The sequence below is a fragment of the Macaca thibetana genome, chromosome 17 (genome assembly GCF_024542745.1).
Source record: "Macaca thibetana thibetana isolate TM-01 chromosome 17, ASM2454274v1, whole genome shotgun sequence".
NCBI classification, from domain to species: domain Eukaryota; kingdom Metazoa; phylum Chordata; class Mammalia; order Primates; family Cercopithecidae; genus Macaca; species Macaca thibetana.
The window spans coordinates 81,195,693-81,217,546 of NC_065594.1; the positions used below are offsets into that span (position 1 = coordinate 81,195,693).

At 39.4% G+C, this 21,854-nt stretch overlaps 1 protein-coding gene across 4 annotated transcripts in view; it reads right to left on the reverse strand.

The window, feature by feature from the left end:
* NALCN (sodium leak channel, non-selective) overlaps positions 1–21,350 on the reverse strand; it is a 358,280-nt gene extending 336,930 nt beyond the window's left edge. For 2 of the 4 annotated variants that reach the window (XM_050766657.1, XM_050766654.1), the window contains exons 1-2: positions 21,261–21,349; positions 3,206–3,352 (exon numbers count right to left, since the gene is read on the reverse strand). In XM_050766657.1, coding sequence (XP_050622614.1) covers positions 3,206–3,352; positions 21,261–21,278 — 165 coding nt within the window. In that variant the 5' untranslated portion in view covers positions 21,279–21,349. Of the gene's footprint in view, positions 1–3,205; positions 3,353–20,447; positions 20,525–21,260 lie in introns of those variants that run through there. The other 2 variants (XM_050766656.1, XM_050766655.1) reach the window with 2 other exon arrangements.
* Positions 21,351–21,854: the final 504 nt, after the last annotated feature.

Below are 21,854 nucleotides of genomic sequence, written 5' to 3' on the forward strand. Positions count from 1 at the left end.
TTTGTAATTTAGTCACATAGGAACTTGATGTGCCATTATTTTTTTTTTCATTTTTGTACTATAAGTACCTAGAATTAGGGGTCATACTATATTTACTGTAACTTCCCTAACATCTCGCACAAGGGCCTATCATAGTAGATCAGAAATGCTTTTTAAATGAATTGATACATAACATATCCCATATTTAGAATTTCCTTTCTATTTGTATCTTATGTATAATGTCTTTGTATAAAAATACAAAGAAACTTTTTAAAAATCTGGTCTCATCCTACATTTAACAAAATAATGAATAGATTTTTCTCTTTATTTTGGAGAACATATTTTATACAAATTTAGCCCATACATCTTTCAAAATTCCATAAAATAACTTTCTGTGCAACACTAGAGGCATGTCTGCTATCTGAAGATTTTCTTTAACCCCAAAATAAGAAGAAAGAATTAAAGATAAGTATGTTTGTGTTTACACGAATATATGTACAGGACATACAATCACTCATACTCAATATTTTATTACAAAAACTAATATCTAGGGTTAAAAAAATACTTAACTGCATCTCCATGCTAAACCCACACAATTAGTATCACCAGTTAATCAATTAGTACACAATTCTTAAACGTAATCCAAATATGTTTTTATTGACTATCTTGGACCTATATGAAATCATGATAATTCTTTGATATTATACTCTCTGAAAAAAATTTAGGTTTGTGGTAGACGGATTCTGCAGCTATGTATACTAGCAAACACTCAAGATGAAAAACAGAAAAGACTGTCAGAACTTTCAGGAGACTCAGACACTTGCAGCTGATGAGTGGGTTACAATATTTATCTGACAGTTATAATATTTACATGAAGATATTATGCTGCTAATTCCATAACACACAAGCCACTGATGATTCAATTTACTTTAAGGGTGGATGTATCTTTCATGCAATTTGGAAGCACTTCAATAAACATCGGTGTGTGAATTTAGCCCCATCTGGACTTTCAACATAAAGAATCTAATTACACAAAAGAGCTTCCAAATATAGGTTCTTCAACAACAAACCAGTTTTTAGTTTAAAGACAGAATTTTACTGAAGCATTAGTAATTTTAGTAAGTGCCTCCAAGGCTACATCTTTGATACTACCTTCTTCATAACTTCGCAGAAAGTTCTGTAATAAGGTGGACGCTAAGAAAGAGTTAGGGGCGCTTCATTCTCTATTCCATTCAATCCTCTAAGCGTGAACAAAGGCCTACTATGTGTCAGAATGCTGGGTGCAGGAAACAAAACATGGAAGCAACACACTTCTGACTCCTATTTTGCAGTCCAAGAAGTAAAACACCTTTGAATGTATTATATATACAAAAATGTGTGTATATACACATAGCATGTTATATGTATGTATATAATACGTTATGTGTATATACACATACATGTAAATACATGTAGTCTGGAGGGCAGGTTAGAGAAAGACAGACTGGGAAGGAAAACAAAGAGTCCATGCAGATCCTGCATGTATCATGGTTAGGGGAAAGACAAGCACTGCAAGAGGCAAAAACATGTTATATTATACAACATTATAAAACATGTTCTAGATAAGACATAATATACATATATTATGTATATTGTCTCATGTATATAACACATGCACATATTACACATACATGTTATATGCATGTATACATATATGTATATCTTACATGCATCTAACACATATGCATATATAACAAGTATATATGTTATACACACATGAAAATTATATGTATAGGTAATATGCATAGTGTTAACACATATATGTGTATATGTAATGTGTATATATGTGATATCTAACCTGTTATATGTTTATATGTATGTGCATATAACATGTATATATACATAAGACAATAGAGCCATAAATATATGTATTATATATACATGATCTACAATGTATATAATGTAAATATACACATATGATGTATATAAAATATACAGTTATTTATAGATAACATTATATTTATATACAAATATAAAACAAGCTAAGTGGAAAGAGAAGAGAAGTTCATTCCGTCTGTGGTGGAAATAAGCCTTTCAGAGGAGGATGCCAGGGGTGACATCTCAGCCAGTCCTAATGGATGAGGAGGATTTGACTCATCAGAGGAGCCGGGAAAGGGTCACTGGGGCCAGAGAGCAGTATGAGCAAAGGAAAGCAGTGTGAACAAGCCAGAGAGCCTAGAGGAGTAGGAGTCTGCTGATGGGGCTTGAGTGGATGTTGTGCTGACATGGGAAAGGAGCAGTTACTGGACAGGTTAGGTCCTGAATGAAAAGAAGCAGGAATGTCATACTAACAGATTTTAATTTGTAATGAAGGTAATACAGATGTTTCCATGATTATAAAGCAGAAGGGTGATGTGAATAAAAATAGAAACAGGTAAACAAATGTGAGCAGGCTGGGGAAGGAATCTGGAGGGCAGATTAGAGGGAGACAGATTGGGAAGGACAGCAAAGAGTCCAAGCAGATCCTGTGTGTATCACGGTTAGGGGAAAGACAAGCACTGCAAGAGGCAACAGGTCATTTCCTTTTGTTACTTCAGCACCAACCATAAGATGAGTAAGAAGTTGATCCTGCTCGGTTTTGCAGAGCTGAGTTTTCAACACTCATAGACATGCGTGCCTGTCAGATTTAGCTCTGGTTGCTATGCTTTCTGGCATACAGTGGTGCCTAGCCTAGCAGTTCTTCCTCTCAAATCCTCATCAACTTAATTAGGCAGCGAAGGTGACAAATTCTTCAGAGATACTAGCCATTATCTCATTGACCTTTTACTCAAAACTTGCAAATCAGGAGACCTTTAATTCCAAACATGTGCTTATTGTCTCATGGATTCAGGCATGTTGACAACAAGTAAAGGAAGTTCGTTAAGAACAGGTTGCTCATCATGGACCTCAGATTCGGATCAGCCTGAGAAGTGGTATCATCACCACACCACGTGACTCTGAGGACAGTGTGCAGTGTGGGGAGGGGAGGGGAGGGGATCGGACCACCCAGTGCATCTTCCCATGTGAGTAACTCATAGCGGCATCTCACTATTTCATTGGATTGTTCTCTACTTCCAGACTCTGAACCTCATCCATATTCTACTGCAGCTCAGACATTTTGAAGCCAAAGCTACATGATATTTGCATTCGTCAATCAAATTTCTCTTACATCCACTTACGCTTCTCCATACTCAAAGAAGAAACTTACTGGTTTGTTAATCCAGAGGATGTCAGCGTTGTCCGACAGAGACTCATCAGGACCAAAGTCAGTGACTGGCTGGGCTTCCACCCTGGAACTCTGCTTCCTTTTGAGCATGCTGAGGTTAGCTTTGGTGAGCAAGCACAAAACCACAGTCTGGGAAAAGGAAAAGTTGTATTTGTCATCTAAACCATCTTTCCTCTCATCAAAAAATTGAGTTCCCCACATAGATCTATGTATTTGTAAGGCATACATGTGTTCTATTCCATAGTGTATAATGAACACATGAAAATAGAAACTTAAAAGGATGAGACAAAATTAATACCAATAGAAGCTTGATTTTTTTCTCCCAATGCAATAGATTATTTTATGCACTTCATAAGCAGTTTAGAGGCTAGTGATTTAGAATAGACAGAGTAAAATGGTTTGCTTCTTAGGGCAGACATATTATTGGGAAAATCTTTTTAGATCTATGCTCTTATACCTAAAGCTGTCTCCACATACAGGTGCTCTGTGCTAGAACACTGCTGACTAATACAGACGAAACGCACAGATCTTCCCCATGATTTCCCCAGTGTTAATTTAACATGACATTCACAGACGTCTCTTACTTCCAACAGTAGTCCCAAGCTGATTTCCCAATTTTGTCCTCCCCAGAGGGGAGTGAGGCCAGAAAGAATGGGGGAAGAACCTCCTCTAAATGGAGATTTTTTTAAATGAATGCAGTAATTATCTAAATTCTTCCAGCTACTCTGAAGTAAATTTTTCATGAAATTACATTGAGGTGGGAGATGAGATGCCTGCTTACTGCTTAAATTTCCACAATTCTGAAACATCTACATCCTGTGACAGACATCACCTCCCTGTGGCCATTGCTATCGCCTTCCACAACTCAGCAGTCAATTGAAGGGGGTTATTGTATGTCAGTCCTCAGGACTCAAATAGCAAGTAAGTGCAATACAATGTGAGAAGAACTGTTACAAAGGCAGGTGGTACCTGAAGATCCCTGAGTGGACTGTGAGACTTCCCATTTGATTAGCACTTGGATTGAGTCTTAAAGGAAGGTGAGGAACTAATGGCTACGGATATATACTATGTTTGGGATACTTAGCAATTATATTTTATTTGATCTTTACAACAGCCCTAACCAAAAAATTAAAAAAAAAATCTCATCTTCTTATACATGCATGAGAAAAGCCAGCCTCAAGGCAGGTAATAACTTGTCCAAGGCCATCCAAGCAAACTTGAAATTTAAAATAAGCTCTGTTTGACTACAACGCGTTAAGGGGTTTAGAGTTGACCATGCTGAAGCTGAGGACTATTAAGAGAATTTCTCAAGGCAGGTAACAGAGAAGAAGAGCGCTTCAGGCAGTGCACAGCTGTGCCGAGCCAGGAAAACGAAAACGTAGCCCTGCAGTTTTAACATCAGGCGGGTTCACTGGCTCTCCTATCTGGTGCTCCATGGATCTAGAGAAAGAAACCTAACTAAGGACAATGGGTGCCACTTAGTCCTCACCGGAGTTCAAAAAGAACAAGAACATGTTTGCAGTGTGTGTGTGTGTGTGTATGTGTGTGTGTGCAGATGCAGTTTTCACTGGAAAAGAGAATAAAATACAGAAACTCAGAACAAAGCAGCTCCAAATCTGCCTGTATTGAGCACCTACCTCCATCATTACGTGCTCCTTTATCTACCTGGTCAGGTATCTCTGCCTAACTCTCCTGATATGGGTTGGCTGTGTCCCCCACCAAATTTCATCTTGAATTATAATCCCTACGATCCCCACGTGTGGAGAGAGGGGTTGAATTACAGCGGCGGTTTCCCCCATGCTGTTCTCACGATAGTGAGTGAGTTCTCACAAGATCTGATGGGTTTTGTAAGTGTTTGACAGTTCCTACTTCACACACTCTTTCTCTTTCCTGCCGCCTTGTGAAGAAGGTGTCTTCCACCATGATTGTAAGTTTCCTGAAGCCTCCCCAGCCATGCAGAATGGAGTCAATTAAACTTCTTTCCTTTATAAATTACCCAGTCTCAGGCATTTCTTTATAGAAGGGTGAAAACAGACTGATACACCTCCTATTCCCAGAAGAAAAAAGCTAACTGGCTTTAAGACATGCTACTTATTTCCAGGCTGTTATTGCCCTGAATATTGAGTTTGAATATGGGCTTTGCAGTAGGCTGCACTAATTAATTTATGTTGTATAACTGGAGTTTGGAACTCTTTGATATCCCATGTAAATATATGCAGAGTATTTAAAGTGTTTTTTTTTTTCTCTCTCTCTGATTTACTGGTAGTGGGGAAGGAACTCTGGTGGCCTCAATTTGAGATGCCTCTTCAATGACAGTCTCCTATACATCCAAATACTGAGTGTACATAGAATCTTTTAGAAATCCTTCAAGATGACAGTACAAAGGAGCAAGTAAAAGAGTGGTTTCACCATGTAGTTCAAAGATCATATGAGGAATTTTATAGATCTTTCCACAAGTCCTCTTTCACTGAGCAGTGGAGACAATGGGCATACGAATTCCATGCACCTTTATTATCAATACGCCATCTAAAGCAAAAATGATTTTTGATGACGGATTTATCTAGAAAAATACTTGTCCAGAATGTATTGTTTTTTAAAAACTCCCACTTTAGTTTTATCTGACCAACCAAAACAGTGTGATTAAAACTGAATGACATTAGCTGTCACTGACATTTACCTTCACTTTACCTGCTCCCAGGTGCCACTTAATCAAACAGTGCCCAAGAAATGATCTAAGCTCCAAAGATACCTGGCTAATCCACACATACATAAAAACTCAACAAGTAGCTCCTGGATCTCTAGAAATTTCATTGATTTAATACATTAAATATTATATTCAAGTAGTAAAGTAAAGTAAATTTAAGTTACAAACACATGAGGAATTCAAAATTAATTTTAGGTGGTTGATTGTAATGTTGATTTACAAACAGAAATATTGTTTTATGCCTTCATTCATGTTGAATCAATATAACTGCATACGGCAGACCTATTATTCCTCTGATAAAAACCAGTAGGGATATTTAAGTATCCTAGGTAAGCTTATTATTTTGATAGGAAATTGCTTCTGTGTATCTTAGCCTTATCACTATTATGTTTTTATAAGCCAATATCTCTTTTTTCTGTTTACTGAAGTGTCCTTCATAAGACAGTACACAAAGTTTGAAAAACCTGGCTTTCCAAAGGTTTCCTACATTTATTAAAAGAAGTTGGTATTTAAATAGTTCAATATCAGGAGAGAGGTCACACAGTCACAATGTGTCCATTAATAAATCTTTTACGCAGAAACAGCTTATAGCAACTCAGGAAACATTCATTCATCTCATGTTCATTGCTGTTTTAAATGGTTAAGATCCAATTTTTGTATTCTGTGATAGCAATTTCATTTCTATGGGTATATACTTTCCCTACTTCATTCCAGCCCCCTCTTCATGGTACTGAAATTAAAATATTCCATTTTCTTTAACTGCAATGTCCTTGCAACACTATGGGTCATTTCTTTCCCTTGCAGCTCTCTTGGGTTCAGTATTAAAGTCTTTTGAATCTTCTCCTGTCTTCCAAATTATGGTTCACAGCATGCTGTTCTTGCCTGTCCTCTTTACTTCACCCCTTAAGTGATCACCTGTTGTTACAGCTTCCATTACCATCTGTGTCCAGCTACCAATTTAGAGAGGTATCGGTGCTGCTTCCCCCGCAGATGTAGGAAGACGGTGCCAACACCATCATGAACAAAGATGCAGCCTGAGAGAGTGACATGAGCCAGGCATCCTTCTGCTTTTCTCCTTCCTCTCTTGTCCCAGACTTTACTGCTCTGAACTCTGCACGTTCCCCACGTGCAGTGGGAAGGCCCAGCAGGTTCTCTTTGTACCCACTCTCAGTAGTGGATTGTTTTCTTGTTCATTCATTCCATATATGTACAATGGCCTTTTTCACCTATCCCCATTTCTAGACTCCTTTCTAGGTAGGCCATGGGCCCTCAGGTCTGGGATGCCTTTCAAAATGTTCCCATTTTATATTTAAAAAAATCAGCTTCCAAACATGCTGTAGGTCTCTTTTGTAGCCCAGAAAACCTCAGTGTATCTTTTTGTTTCTCACTCACTCATCTGTTCATTCATTCATTCACACAGCAAATATTATGCATCCACTGTGGTATCAGGCACTGCAGTATGTGCTGGATATACAGCACTGAATATAAAGGCATTCTTGAAGATTACAAACTGCCTACTTTATTTAACCTTATGTTTCCAGGACCCTGCGTCCCACTGATTTGTACGTGCACTTCCTTTCACACTCATACAACATGCTGCACTCAGATTGGCTAAACATACCATTGTTCACCATCCTGCAACCTTTACTCAACTAATTCAAACCCTTTATCCCAGTTATGTCCTCTTTGTTATCCAATGCCAATTCCACATCAGTGTTTTCTAATTCCCTAACTTAACTCATGAAGACTTTTTGTCTATGTGTGTGATTTATTTGTTATAACTGAAAGACTTAATATTTGGGAATAAGGTTGTGAGAAGAGAAACACACAACTTGTATAAAATCAAAGCATCTATTTCATTCTAAAAAGCCCCAAAGAAGACAGAGTCATTGGCTCATTTTTAATCATTAAGTTATTATTAAGATTATCAATACGTCAATATCAAGTACTCTTCTGATAACTGTTGTGCATAAACCGTGGGGTCTTTAGGAGTGCAAGTGAAACTGCTTACCAACTGCCCTATTCAAGACACAGACACACACATACACACTTAATGGTGGGTTTTTATCTCATTGCTTAGTATCCCTGGCACAGTTGGAGAAGGAAATTAAGAAAAGAAAATGTTCAATAACATCTCTGGGACCCTTCACCTCAAATTCTGACTTTCATGTCTTTGGGAAACCAACCATCATTGCTAGCAGAAGTTACTCATTCATTCATGTTTGCATAATTGTTTTGATTTTTTAACTATCCTGACCATTATGTTAAGTGATATGGATTTAACATTGAACAAAACATACTACGTGTTTTCCCTCCATGTTCCTGACATGGAAGACAATATGCTGTATTTAAAGGCAGAGTGGCTGATTAATTAAAAGAGAGCCTCTACTGTGGTGCACTTTCTCTTCAACCTCCATCTAGTGGTTTTCTTATTCCTTCAGTACCTTACTGCTAGCTCCATACTATCTTCCTAGGCAAAGAATATTGAACGGTGGATTCCCAACATGTTACTGTGCTATTGGGCATAATGAGATTCATGCAAAAATCCAGGAGAGCTGACTGGTCTTTGCCTAGATGTCAAATACTTCAACCTTAAATTAAGTTAGAAGAAAATAATTCCATTTTTATTTTATTTTCATGAACACAAGTAATACAGGCTTGTTGTAGAAAAATTAGAAAAACTATATAAACAAAATAAGAAACAAAAACGAAAGCCATCAGGAATTCCATTTCTAGAGACTCAATCAGCTTTGCAAAGAATTTGTTGAGCACATATATTGTATCTGCCACTGAACAAGGGGCTGCAGATGAAGTAATAATTAGTTATGGTCTCTTGTGGAATTTTCTTTAGCTAGGGTGCTTACTCTCCAAGAGGATATCAATTGTATCTCTTTTAGGACTTTCTTTTCCATATATATTTTTCCATGCATACATTTATTTTTAAATGGCTGCTTACACAGGGTTTTGTAACCACATGTTTAAAACCTATGTTCTGTTAACATCGTCCTCTGTCAATAAATATGCATGTGCACAAAATCCTAACTGTAAGTAAACACTACCTTCAAACATCTGCGCCCCTTCCTTGTCTTTCTTGTCCCATAGCTCATTTACATGCGTATACATGCAAGGCCTTACAAGGTGAACCAATATAAGCAAAGCTTTCCAGATTAGGTTCCCAGTGTTAAATTTGTATCGAGAAAGGCATTACCTCATATTTTGAAGACACATGTATTTGATGTTACCAATTTGTTAATGTAGGCATTACAATATTAATTCTTATTTCAAATGTTTTTATTTCTTCCTCTTTTTAGTTCTAATAGCCACGGAACTTAAAACAACAAACCACCAAAATCTGCATTTGAACAACAGCTTCCTGCCCTTTCCCTATATGCACATTTAAATCTTCAGTTTTACCTCAATACACCATAATGAAAATTTGACGACAAAAGGGGATGCTTATTCCTGAGGCTGGAACAGCAAGATGTCCTTGTTTCTGTAAAGTTTGTCCATTTTGTTTGCCAAGTTCCTTCTCAGACAGAAGACATGTCCACTCAGAGCAAATGAATATAGCATCATACATTTTATGCTATGGTTTCAATTAGGAAAAAATACCCCATATTTTTGTCTTATTATCTGTTATCCAACATCCATCCACCTGCTTCATGTGTCACCATCCCTGCCCACTCCACCATCCTCCAGCTCCCAGGGCACATTTTAGCCTCAGAGCTACTGATACCTGCACCTCCCTCTGCCCAGTTGAATGTCCTCTCTGTGCATCTCAAGTGTCTGAACTTCCCCTGCTTCTTTGAGCCCAGATCATCTGTGTCCTGCATGCTCACGCTCTTCCTCTCCCTCCATGAGGTCACCTCTCATGACCTCCACAGCTTCTTACATGCACAGGGCACTTTCCAGACCAGAATCCAGCAACTCTGCTGTCTTCCATTTAGGGGCTGCTCAATGACTGCCTTGAGATTTCAATTATCACAACCATTTAAGGGAAAGTGTTAAAAACAGAAGTTGATGTAAAACTGATGTTATCTCCTACTCAGAATGCTTTCTCAAAAGGAAAATAGCCTTCAGTAGCTCACACACACATGCACACACACATACACCCCATGCAAAAGTGCTTTGGGACACATGAGAGTTTCCATGGTAAAACAGTGAGCTCATTGGTTGATTTCAACCCAAATTATGTTTACTGTCATGCAGAAACAGAGTCCTTCTAACAAAAATGTTAGTTGAGGGATTATTATGTGCCTCATGTAGGCTGTTTAAGAATATCATACATTTTCAGACCAGGCATGGTGGCTCACACTTGTAATCCTAGCATTTAGGGAAGCTGAGGCAGTGGATCGCTTGAGTCCAGGAGTTCAAGATCAGCCTGGGCAACATGGAGAAAACCCATCTCTACAAAAAAAACACAAAATTTAGCTGGGAGTAGTGGCATGAACCTGTAGTCCCAGCTACTCAGGAGTCTGAGGTGGGAGGATCACTTGAGCCCGGGAAGTAGAGGCTGCAGTGAGCCAAGATCATACTACTGCACCTCAGCCTGGGCGACAGAGTAAGACCCTGTCTCAAAAAGAAAAAATGAAAAAAGAATATGCATTGTGTCATTCAATTTTCACAAGAACCATTTTACAGACGAGGAAACTTAGGCACAGAGATAAGACGGGACAATGTGCCTTACAGAACTATTGAATCAAAACTTAAGGATATTACAGAATGGAAAGGAAATAAGAAAATGACTTTTTCAATATATTTAAATCATATAGCCTGGTGATTACAAACTCTTGGCATCAATTATTTTTTGTGCAAATAGTACAGACATTTCTCATCTCCTGAAATTGAATCCATTTTTATTATGACTCACTTTATGATTTTTCTCACCACACACTTACAAAAATGTCAATTTTTTTCTGGCAGAAAATCATCAAACCTCTAATTAAATCTATCTAAATGACCCTTTCAGGTTTCTGAAAATATTATCCATTTATCATTCCTTTTTCCTTGAGGATGAATCATAGAAATATTCTATTATACCTTCATTATTTTTTCTCTAAATTTGGTAAAGAATGAGAAAAACGTATTTACTAACTCCCATTTGATAATCTCACCCCATGTAGTGAAGAGACAGATTTCTCCACTTCCTAAAGTGACAGATTTCTTCACTTCCTAGAGTTAGTTTTAGTCTCATAATTTCTTGACTGACTAGGCTAAGAATGTGAAAACTAAAAAATAGATTCCACCTATGACACAGGCTAAAAAAATATGTATGTATCTTTTTTTTATGGAGATTGTGTGAGAGCAATTAAAAGGTATATATTGAGAAAGTCTTTCTGTCATACCCAAAATCCAAAGCCCAGAACACAGATGTTATGATGCTGTTTTGTAGTGTTCTCTGTTCTTTTAGCAAGGAAACTGCAGACAAAATAGAAATTCTCTATCAAAAGTTTATCAAGAGGTGACTGTTTATTTGATAAAAAATCATACTCTATAAGTTTCCAATCATAATGTGTTGGAATATCCTGGAAGGTGGTAAACTCCTTTCTGGATACTCTCAGGGGGAATAACTGCACGTTTTAGAGTTTGCAGAAAAGATTTCTCCTCTGTCCGGGACTTTGCAATAGATGATATCCGAAGTGACTTGCAATGATAAAAGTGATTAATGTTGACACTGCTCAGATTTTTATGCATTTGATCAGTTCTCAGGGTAGAATGAAGGTCCATAAACTACTGTGCATAATTATAGACTAGAAGCAAGCTTAGACATTATGTACTCATTTTTTTTTAACTTGAAACATGAGAACAAATATTATTGAAAGCTTACTCTGTGCCAGGCACTATTCTAAGCATTTAACACTTCTCTGAAGTAGTTTTTAGTATTATTCCCACTATATAGATTAAAAATTGGAGGCAAACATGCCCAGACCCACATGAATTGGAAGCAAGTTTAGAATCCAAGTAGTCTATTTGTTGGGAGAACAGAGGTAGGGGGAGGGAGGGAGAGAAATGGTGAAGCATTTGACTTTCACTTTTTAACCTAAAGAACTTTTGTACATTTCACAAACATGAACTTCTGTACATGTTCACAAAGATGATGTGTTTTATTTCTAATTTCTTTAAAACAAGTAAAACACTAACAAATGTTTTCAGTTTAAACAAGTTACACCTAACATTTGCTGAGGGTTTATTATGTGTGAGGCCGTTACCTATTTCTCACCATGCCCCAATGAGGCAAGTGTCTCTCTCTATTATTCTGATTTTACAGGTGAAACTGAGGTTTGGAGAAGATAAGTGTCTTGCCTGGGGTCACACGGTTAGGCTCTGATAAACCACAAGGGAGCCAGGTCTTTCTGATTTCCACCCCAGGAATACTTTGCTGTCCATGTCTTCTTTCAGTCTGACCCTTCCAAGGCTTTGTGAATAGAACAGTCTTCTTTCCCAGAGAACAGAGACAGGAGTCTCCAAGTCCCTGCCTATTCCATGTCTAAGTAATAAAACCAAATTAGAGTATGCCTGCCACTAGACTTGCAATGCCAGTCCTTCCGGGCCCTCTCAAGCAAGCCTCTCCTCTGGGTATCCTCAGCTTGTGAACTTCAATGAGCTGGATGCATCTTTCCATGTAATCTGGCCTCTGCTCAGAGGAAAGACAGCAGCTCCGTATTTTCTCTCTTAAACTTAGCCTGGAGTCCTGCATCTCCCCCAGCAACACAGCAGAGAACACGTTCGCAGGAAAACTAAGATAGCATCAAAAATCTGATCCCCTGAGCATCACAGCAGCAATGTGTGTCTCCACAACAGAACAGCGGCCTCCTCCCCTGCCCCTGCAGGTAGAGGACTGCTGTGGTTGATTTTCTATCTAATTTTGTACAAAAGTCAAGGCCCTGATTTGGCTGCCTGGTTTTCTCTCTTCTTCCTTCTCTTTTTCTTTCTGCCTCTCTCTTTCTCTCTCTCTCCTCCAAATGCCGCCTGCCACTTTTCTTTTGGGGTACTCATTCATCTATGTTTTGGCCCTCACTAAATCCTAATGTAGCTCTGCAAAAAACAGAATTTTACATGCATGGTCCAGTCCCAGCCGACTTCAAGGGCTACCCGAGGTGGTGACCACACAGGGGAAGGCAAATGTTTCAAAGAACCATCTCCAAAAACAGACTCTTCTGTTTTCCTTTTGTCAAGTTACTGATTAGAAATAGTTCCCCACTTTTTATGAGTCTATTTCCTAAATTCCAAAGTAAAGCAGCAGGCTATTTTTCTCTGGTTATTTCTAGAAATACTCCAAAACTGTCATTACTTCTCCAAGGATTCTATTTTGTTTTATGTTTTTAATCACGAAAATTGAATTTTCTTTGGCCGTTAAAAGCGATTGGGTTTGCTAAAGGGATTCAATACACACCACAATGCCCCAATGCCCTTTTGCCATTGCACCCTGCATGCTCAAACTATAACTGGTATTGCACCTACATGCCCAAACTATAACTGTCAAGCAGTATGAGAGGGAACTGGGTTGTATTTTTGTCACCTACATCACGGTAATTTTTATTTTTGTTTCATTGTAGTAGGAGCATTTAACACGGGAACTGTTTTAACAGATATTTAAATTCACAATAAAATGTTAACTACAGGCACAATGTCATAACACAGATCTCTAGAGCTCACTTATCTTGCATAACTGAAAGGTTCCACCCAGTAATTAACAACTCCCATTTTCCCCTCCTCCTAGCCCCTGGCCACCACTCCTACTCTGTGCTAAGTATATATCCTACTCTATATTAATTATCCAGTGTTGGATATTTTATTTTGATGAGCTGCTGCTATCATTTATATATTATGAAAAACCAGAAAGGGAATACTTATTTTGATTGTGGTTGTTTAATCTTATAATATGAATCTGTAAAGGTTGGATAAAGAAGGTGGATGGTTTAAAACAGTGGTTTTCAAAACTTGCTACTATGTTTAAATATAACAGAAAATCAAAGGGAGATTATGTTTTTGTGGTTGTTTCATTTTGCAATATGAATCCACAAAATTTGCTCAAAAGGGGATGGTTTAAAATAGTAATTCCTAAAGACTGCTTAACATATGAATTATCAAGGGAGGTTTAGAAACATTCTCAACACTGTAAACTGAATGGTTCTGTGTTCCTCAAGTCATATGCTGAAGCTCTTACCTCAAATGTATTTGGAGGTGGGGCCTTTGGGAGGTCATGAGGCCATGAAGGTGGAGCCCCCATGAATGGGATTAGTGAATCTATAAGAAGGAAGAGGCAGCTGAATCGTCTGTGTACCACGAAGACAGCCCTCACAGGAATCAGCCAGCACCTCGATCTTGGACTTCTTAGTCTCCAGACTGTAAAAAACCAATGTCTGGAGTTTAAGCCACCTAGTCTGTGCTATTTGTTACAGCAGCCCAAGCTAACTAAGACACTCAAGCTGAGGCCTCCTTCACCTCAGACATACTAAATCAGAATCTTTAAGGGTAGAAAATAGGACACTGTATTTTTTTAAAAACATCTTCAGGTGATCCCTGCACACCTCTCCCATCACTGTTTCCAAACTAATGAGGCACCACTAGCCTAGATGCTCAGAAGAGAACACTTAGAAAGTTCACATTGCATAGTCAGGGCTCTTTGTGTGGAAAAGAATAAGAGAGTCTAATTATAAGCAACACAGGCGAAATATAAGTCTGAGACAAAAATTTTGATTTATAATTGTATGTATATACAGCATATTCTATTCTTATTTTCCTCAGAGATCTTCAGAATTTACTTTTAAAATAACTAACTTGCATTGTATACAGGAATTACATTTTTGCTTTATAAAAGGATAACTAAGATATTTGGGGTTTTGTTGGGGTTTCTGTTATGATTTTCTAGTCTAGACTGTATCTTTAAATTGCTATTCAATGCCTTCAAAGAAAGGAAGCAAAATATATTGCCTGTGGAACTAATCTCATGTGAATTTCAAAATAATAATAAAACAGCTAGAAAAGAAAATGAAGCAAGGGATTTACCCTGTAGATACTATTAACTGAAAGATAAAGCAGTAACAATTTCTTTTAACTAGACATAATAGAATACAATAGCACAATCACCCAAGCTTGATGATCAGAAATTATTTTTAACCTTGGACTCTCTTTCATTCTCTTCCTTCTGTCACCAAGATGTGGTAGCATTAGTTTTTGTGGACATTATTCTTTACCATTCACCTCTTCATTTCCATTACTGCAATCTGATTCCAGTTTTTCAATCTTGGAATTTTATACCCAATTTCTCCAGTGCGTTTCTTCACTAACCTCCTTGTCATCATTCCAATTTCTTGGCATTCTAATATACCTTAAAGACACCTGTAGATCAATATTTCTCCCAGATTGGAATGCTATAGCTCTCAGTTTTTGCTATTAGATTTAGAGTTTATATACGTCATAGTGAATTCATTCATGTTTTCATTTTTAAAACTTTATCCTCTTTTTTTTTTTTTTGTACTTCTTAAGATGAAATGCTGACTGTCAACACCATTTTAGGTCAGAAAACCCTTTAAAAAGATACTGAGTCTATGGGCATTTTCCCCCCTCCCTTTCCCCTAAAATAAGCATCAGACTTTTTTTTTTTTTTTTTTGAGACGGAGTCTCGCCCTGTCACCCAGGCTGGAGTGTAATGGCGCGATCTTGGCTCACTGCAACCTCTGCCTCCTGGGTTCAAATGATTCTCCTGCTTCAGCCGCCCTTCCCAAGTAGCTGAGATTACAGGTGCCCACCATTACGCCTAGCTAATTTTTTTGTATTTTTAGTAGGGACGGGGTTTCACCATGTTGGCCAGGCTGGTCTCAAACTTCTGACCTCGTGATCTGCCCGTCTCGGCCTCCCAAAGTGCTGGGATTACAGGCGTGAGCCACTGCGCCTGGCTAGCATTACGCTTTTGACTGTGCATACTATAATGCTCTGATCGTTGGTAAACATGGGAAGCTTGTAGTTAAAACTGTATTAAAGATAGCAACTTTTATGACTTTAAGGACGTTTTTCTCATTTAATCAAACAACTTTTTGAACTGTTTTCTGATATTTACACACTTCTACCTCATCTTTTTTTTAGTGATATCACTTGCCTGGTATATATTTCTTCACCTATTTATTTTTCCCTTTTGACTCATTTACAACATAAGATAATTGACTACTGATATTTTTCAGGACTACAGATTTTCAGGACATTATTTTATGTTTGCTGAGAATTTTAGAGAGGAAGTATAACATTAATCTAAATTTTCTCTTTGTGGATAAGTAATTTCTGAAGCATTTGATCACAATGCTGGTGAAATATTTTTCTTTTTATTGGTTTTCAAATCCAAAGTGTTTATCAGGCTATATCTAGATGTTGGCTAAGTTTTATTAATTGTTTTGGTACATGATAACCTATTTTCATCCAAAGATTGGGATTGTTTTTAATCTAAAAGAAAAAAAGAATCTTATCTCACTTTAAAACATGGCTGTGTTCCATGCACTGTGATCCTCTCTGTCAGGAAAAACATTTATTGGTGTGTCTCTGTTGGCTGTCTTCCATCTATATCATTCTCTCTCCAAACAACATCCTGTTTTCATCTCTTTTCCTTGCATAATTGGAAATAATTCTCACTCTTGATCTCTTCATAAAGGATTCTCTTGGCCTCAGTGTTGTGGTCTATCCTACTTCTAATTCTTCCACTCCTGCTGCGGAGGCCCACCCCCGCCCCCACCCTGGACCTGCGGGGTCAGTCTCCGTCTTCAGAACATATTCTGGTATGGCTGCCCTTGCCCTGGGACCTCATGGAGAAACTGCTTCAGGAGTCAAGCAATTCTGTTTTACCAAAAACCAGCTTCCAACTTTCAACTTCACTCCTTCATACTAAGGGGCTCTTCCGGGGCCTCTCTTCCTTATTTTTTGTACACTACTCCTGGAAAGGAAATTGTGAACTGAACTTTAGTTTTTCCCATCAGACCTGTTCCATCTATACTGAATCTACCAGAAAATTCTGCAGCCTAGGAAAGAAAGATCCTCTTCTTCCTTTACCTGTGGGGGTACAGATTTCTCATTATATAAGCCCTTTTGATCATTTACTTGAAGTCTGAGCAGGAAAGCAACAAGCAGAATTAGACTCCTGAACACAACAGCCAATTTTCTAAAGGAACTTGCATTGACTTTTTTTTTTTTTTTTTTTTCCAGCTTTGAACTTTTATAGTATTTCTATTTTGGCTTTACTCTAAGAGGTATATTTTAGCATCTGGTTTTCAGGTGATTTTTCTAAAGGTCAAGTTTTTATATAGCACAAAAGTCAAACATTCAAATTATTATGTTACCTTCTTTTGTTTCTGTAAAAGAGGGAACAGGACCCACCAACACTTTTTGTAAAATGGCAGATTTACCTCAAAAGCAGATTAAGCCATTTATTCAAAATTATAATCTGAATTCATTAGGAAATCAATTTAAAGATAAACATATATCTCTATAATAATTCAGATACTTTTTTCAAAGATATAATTACTGGAAATTTATCATAAATAAATTATAATCTGAATTCTTCAGGAAACCAATTTGAAGATATGGATAGATCGATAGATGATAGATATGGGCATATTTGGATATTTATACTGAAAAACATAAAATAGAAATAAATCTCTACATTATAACTATCTATCAGGACATTGTTTATAATGATGAAAAACTGGAAACAGCAAATGTCCAATTATAGAGGTATGGTTATATATATGAAGCTGTATTTACTGGTATGGTGTTATATAGCCATTTACAATTTTTAAGTAAAAAATTTATATAGAAATATTTTAAATGTTATAATAAATATTCAATGGAAAAAACAGTGTAAAAGTTGTACAATGCCATGACTACAGCTACCTAAAGTCAAGCCCTTAAAAATACTACAGAAAACACACAGATATTGTGGTCATTTGTCTTTGGTTATTAAAACTAGGTGTTTATTCTTTTTTTCTCTATCATTCTATCATCTCTATCAACTTTGGTTACTTTAAAATTCAAAAAATCAATTTAAAAAATTTAAGCATTTGCACAGAGTTTGAAGGTATAAAAATTTGTGCTGTTCCTTGAGACAGGTGAGAATTGTATAACATGATTGAAGCTCTAAAATGTTGATAACATTTTGGGGCAGGGGCATTCTTTTTTTATTTTTAAACAGAGTCTCACCCAAGTAACTGGGGCTACAGGGGTATACCACCACACCTGGTGAATTTTTATTTTTATTTTTTAGAGATGGGGTTTCACCATGTTGCCCAGGCTGGTCTGGAACTCTTGGGTTCAAGCAATTGGCCTGTCTCAGCCTCCCAAAGTGCTAGGATAATAGGCATGAGCCATGGTGCGTGGCCTTAGGGACCCTTCTTAATATGTTCACACTCAGTATCATAGTTTCCATGCCAAAACTAGAAAATAAGGCATCTCACTGTATATCCACCTGCTTACATACTTGTCTTTCCTGAAGGATTCTTAGGCTCTGGGTTTATCTCTTTTACTCACTCACAACCCAGCTTCTGGCCCAGTGCTTAGTTTATCTTAGGATATAGAGGTATAGATGTGAATTTTCATTCACAAACTTGAAATCCACATGTGACTCTGACCTGGGATAAATTTATACAGCTATGGAAATTCTGAAATCATCTGAACATCATTGATAAATGATAAAATAAATGTGTACATTTGTGCACACACATACATGCAGACACAAAGCAAGCAGGAATGATAAACAAACAAACAAAAAAACAACTGGAATCCATTTCAAAGAAATGCCATACCCAAGAAGAAGAAAATGCTACTCAAATCTTCAGCTCACTAAATTGCAAGTAAATGACACTATTTTGAGTACACTTTTTTTTAAAGTACATTTTTTTCTCCTTCGAATATCTTGCAAGTCCTATCCAAAGTTATAAGTGTATTACCACTATTTTATGAGACATGCTTTCTCCTCGAGTTTTGTAGAGATTTTAGCATAGTCCTTATCAGTGACAGCACATTTATTCTGCAAACAGATTACGCCTTTTATGAACACAGAAGAGGATCTAACTGAACCTTTTCACTTTTTAAGTTTTTCTCCAAAGCCGGATTTTGTCTTCACACTGTCTGATTTTAGCAATGGCTAGGTCAAAGTATACCACAGAAGAATGAAAAATCGACTCTAGAAAGGCACACAGAATGAAAACCAACAGTTAGGGAGTAAATGTTTCTTGTTGCAGATGTTTGGGAAGCCATGATTTTTATTTAGAACTGTGGAAACCTTATGTTTGAATTTAAAAAGCCAGTCCTGCGATGCATCTGCCTCAGGGGTAACTACCATAGTGAAACTGCTCCTCTCCCAGGCCATATCAAATCACAGTTGTAGCTATGAACATACGAATCATACATACATATATATATATATACACACACACACACACACACACAAACACATTTCAAAATCGCCACCTGTTAATTTTTGATCCCCTTTTAGAGGTGTTACCCACCAACTACTAACACAAAGGTCACTGGTCCTCAACCCACATTTCACCACCAGGGAAGTCGGGCCTAGCTGATGACCACGCGAACACCAGATTAAGAGTAAAACCTTCTGAGGCCTGAAAGTGAGTGTGTATTCACACATCCTTAATAATACAGTCTCTGAAAAAATGTACCTGAAACTGAAAGATTTATCCTAAGGTATTTCAAGCACTAAGGGTCTGAGTTCAGCGTTCTCACACCATCCTGAGAGAGGAACATTAAGTCAGCAAAATGACCCCTGATCTGGGTTCTGGGCCCCCGGAGGGATCCCAGCCAGGCCATCCTTGCTGGTCTCTTAAAGATTCAGTGACAAAATGGTGTTGTTTGACAGGACACTGTTCTGCGTTCGGTGTGGCCACCCTAATGACGGCTGCTTAACAAGGCCAATGAATACCATAAGGGACGTTTAGCAAGGAGCAATCCACAGGAGTATGGGGGTGGGGTAAGGCCGCGGAGCCCCCGCGGAGACCTGCTGGAGCCGGGCTGCCCTCCCCCATCGCCCCTGCCGCGCGTTGGCCCAGAGGTTTACCCAGGCAGCGGCACCGGTGCGGAGGGGGCAGGTGCAGCGCTGTCGTGATGCCCAGTGGCCTTGTCCTCAGTCACCTGCCCCCCAACACCTGCTAGATGCCCAGGCGGGGCAGGCCCGAGGTCTCGCCGGTCCTGGGCTTCCCAAGCCAGCCCAGGCGCATCCCGCGGCAGGCGCCCCCGACACCCACGCGCAGGAACAGGGGGGGCGCATAGCGGCTTCCGTGCCCCGGCCAGGCCGGCGAGGACCCCAACGCCCCGCTCTCGGGTGGAGGCTCCCCTCCCCAACCCTCCCCCGCGCGGGGCCCCAGCCCGCAGCCCCTCTCGCAGCCCCTCTCGCAGCCCCAGCGCCCCTGCGCCGTCCTGGCCCGGACGGGCCGAGGAACCAACGGGCGCGCATCCCGGGCCTCGGGCGCAGGGCACGGAGCCGGCCGCGCCGCCGCCTCTCGGGCACCGGCGGCGGTGACCAACCTGTAACCCCAGCGCTCAGAGCTGTCATGGTGCCCGCGGGCGGCGGCGGCGGCGGCGATAGTGGGCGACAGGCAGGATCCGTGCCAGGCGGGGCGCCCACGGCGTGCGGGGACGCGGGCCCCTCACCTACAGCGGCTCCGCTCCGGCAGCGCGCTCGGCCCGGCTGGGGCCGCGGCTCGCGCTCGCCGTGTCATTCACTGAGCGCCGCCGGTGGCGGCGGGCTGGGGGAGGGGTGGGAGCTGGAGTTTTCGGGCCTTTAAAAAAATTAGTATTTTATTTAAATTTTTAAAGTTAGCTTTGCTGCGGGGGCTGCAGTGATGCCGAAGGGCGGGCACCGCAGAGGAGGCTGCGCCGCAGTTGGTGGCGAGCACCAGGGTCGGTCCTGGCAGTTCTTCTTGCCGGCTGCCACCCGCACTCAGTCTCACAGCAACAGCTGGGCTCTCATCTGCGAGCTGCTCTCAGGGGTCTTTCGTACTCAACAGCACGGCGGCGGTGTGCACAGGAGTCCTCCGGGCACACGCGGGGTACAATCAAGTCCACTGCCAGGAGGCTTGGAGCCCGGCGTGCGAGCGTGAGGTCTGACTGTCCACAGAACCCAGGATGAGGACTAGTTCCACTCCTGAGTATGAAAGGGTGAAACCACTCACCTCGAGTTCCACCCCGGGGTTATTAAATAATGAATGCATCAGTCACACTTAGTAGTTTTCTAAATAGGTTGACATTTGCCTTTAAAATTAAAATATGTTGTTGTGTGGATGAGACAAAGTCTATTCAGAAATTAACAGTCCCCCACCCCATGCCCTGTAAGTATACCTGGACAGCAGACTGCATCTGAGGCTTCCTAGGGTTCCCAGCAGAGCAGGTTTAGGGAAATCTGGCCTCCTAAGCACCATGCCCAGGGCGACATCCTCCCACTCATTCCCACTCTCTGAAAGGTTTACTTTGGGTCTGGAATGTTGCCATGTAGTCAGATACGAAGATCCCCAGGGAACTCCTGACCAGTGATTTAGACATCATGCACACAGGCATATAAATAAAGGGAAAGAAAAAACTGAAGCTTTCTCTACGGGAGAAATTCTGAACAAAGAACAATTGTCTATCACAAAATGTTACGTGGCAAGGGACAGAAGTAAAATTTCAAAAACCTACATTTTAAAAAATATATTTTCTGATCACATATATTTAATTAAGCTACCTTCTTAAAAAGTCCATTCACAATTTATTCACACTCATAATCCATATTCATACATTTTATTGTTTAAAGGGAAATGTTAAAATATTGTTATTTCATGAAACAGAATCATGAGGGATACTTTTTCAAATTTCTAAAGACTTTAGGAAAACTGTCAAAAGCTAGGTTTTAAACAAATGATGAAATCACTCCTCATAAGAAAACAATTGACAGTA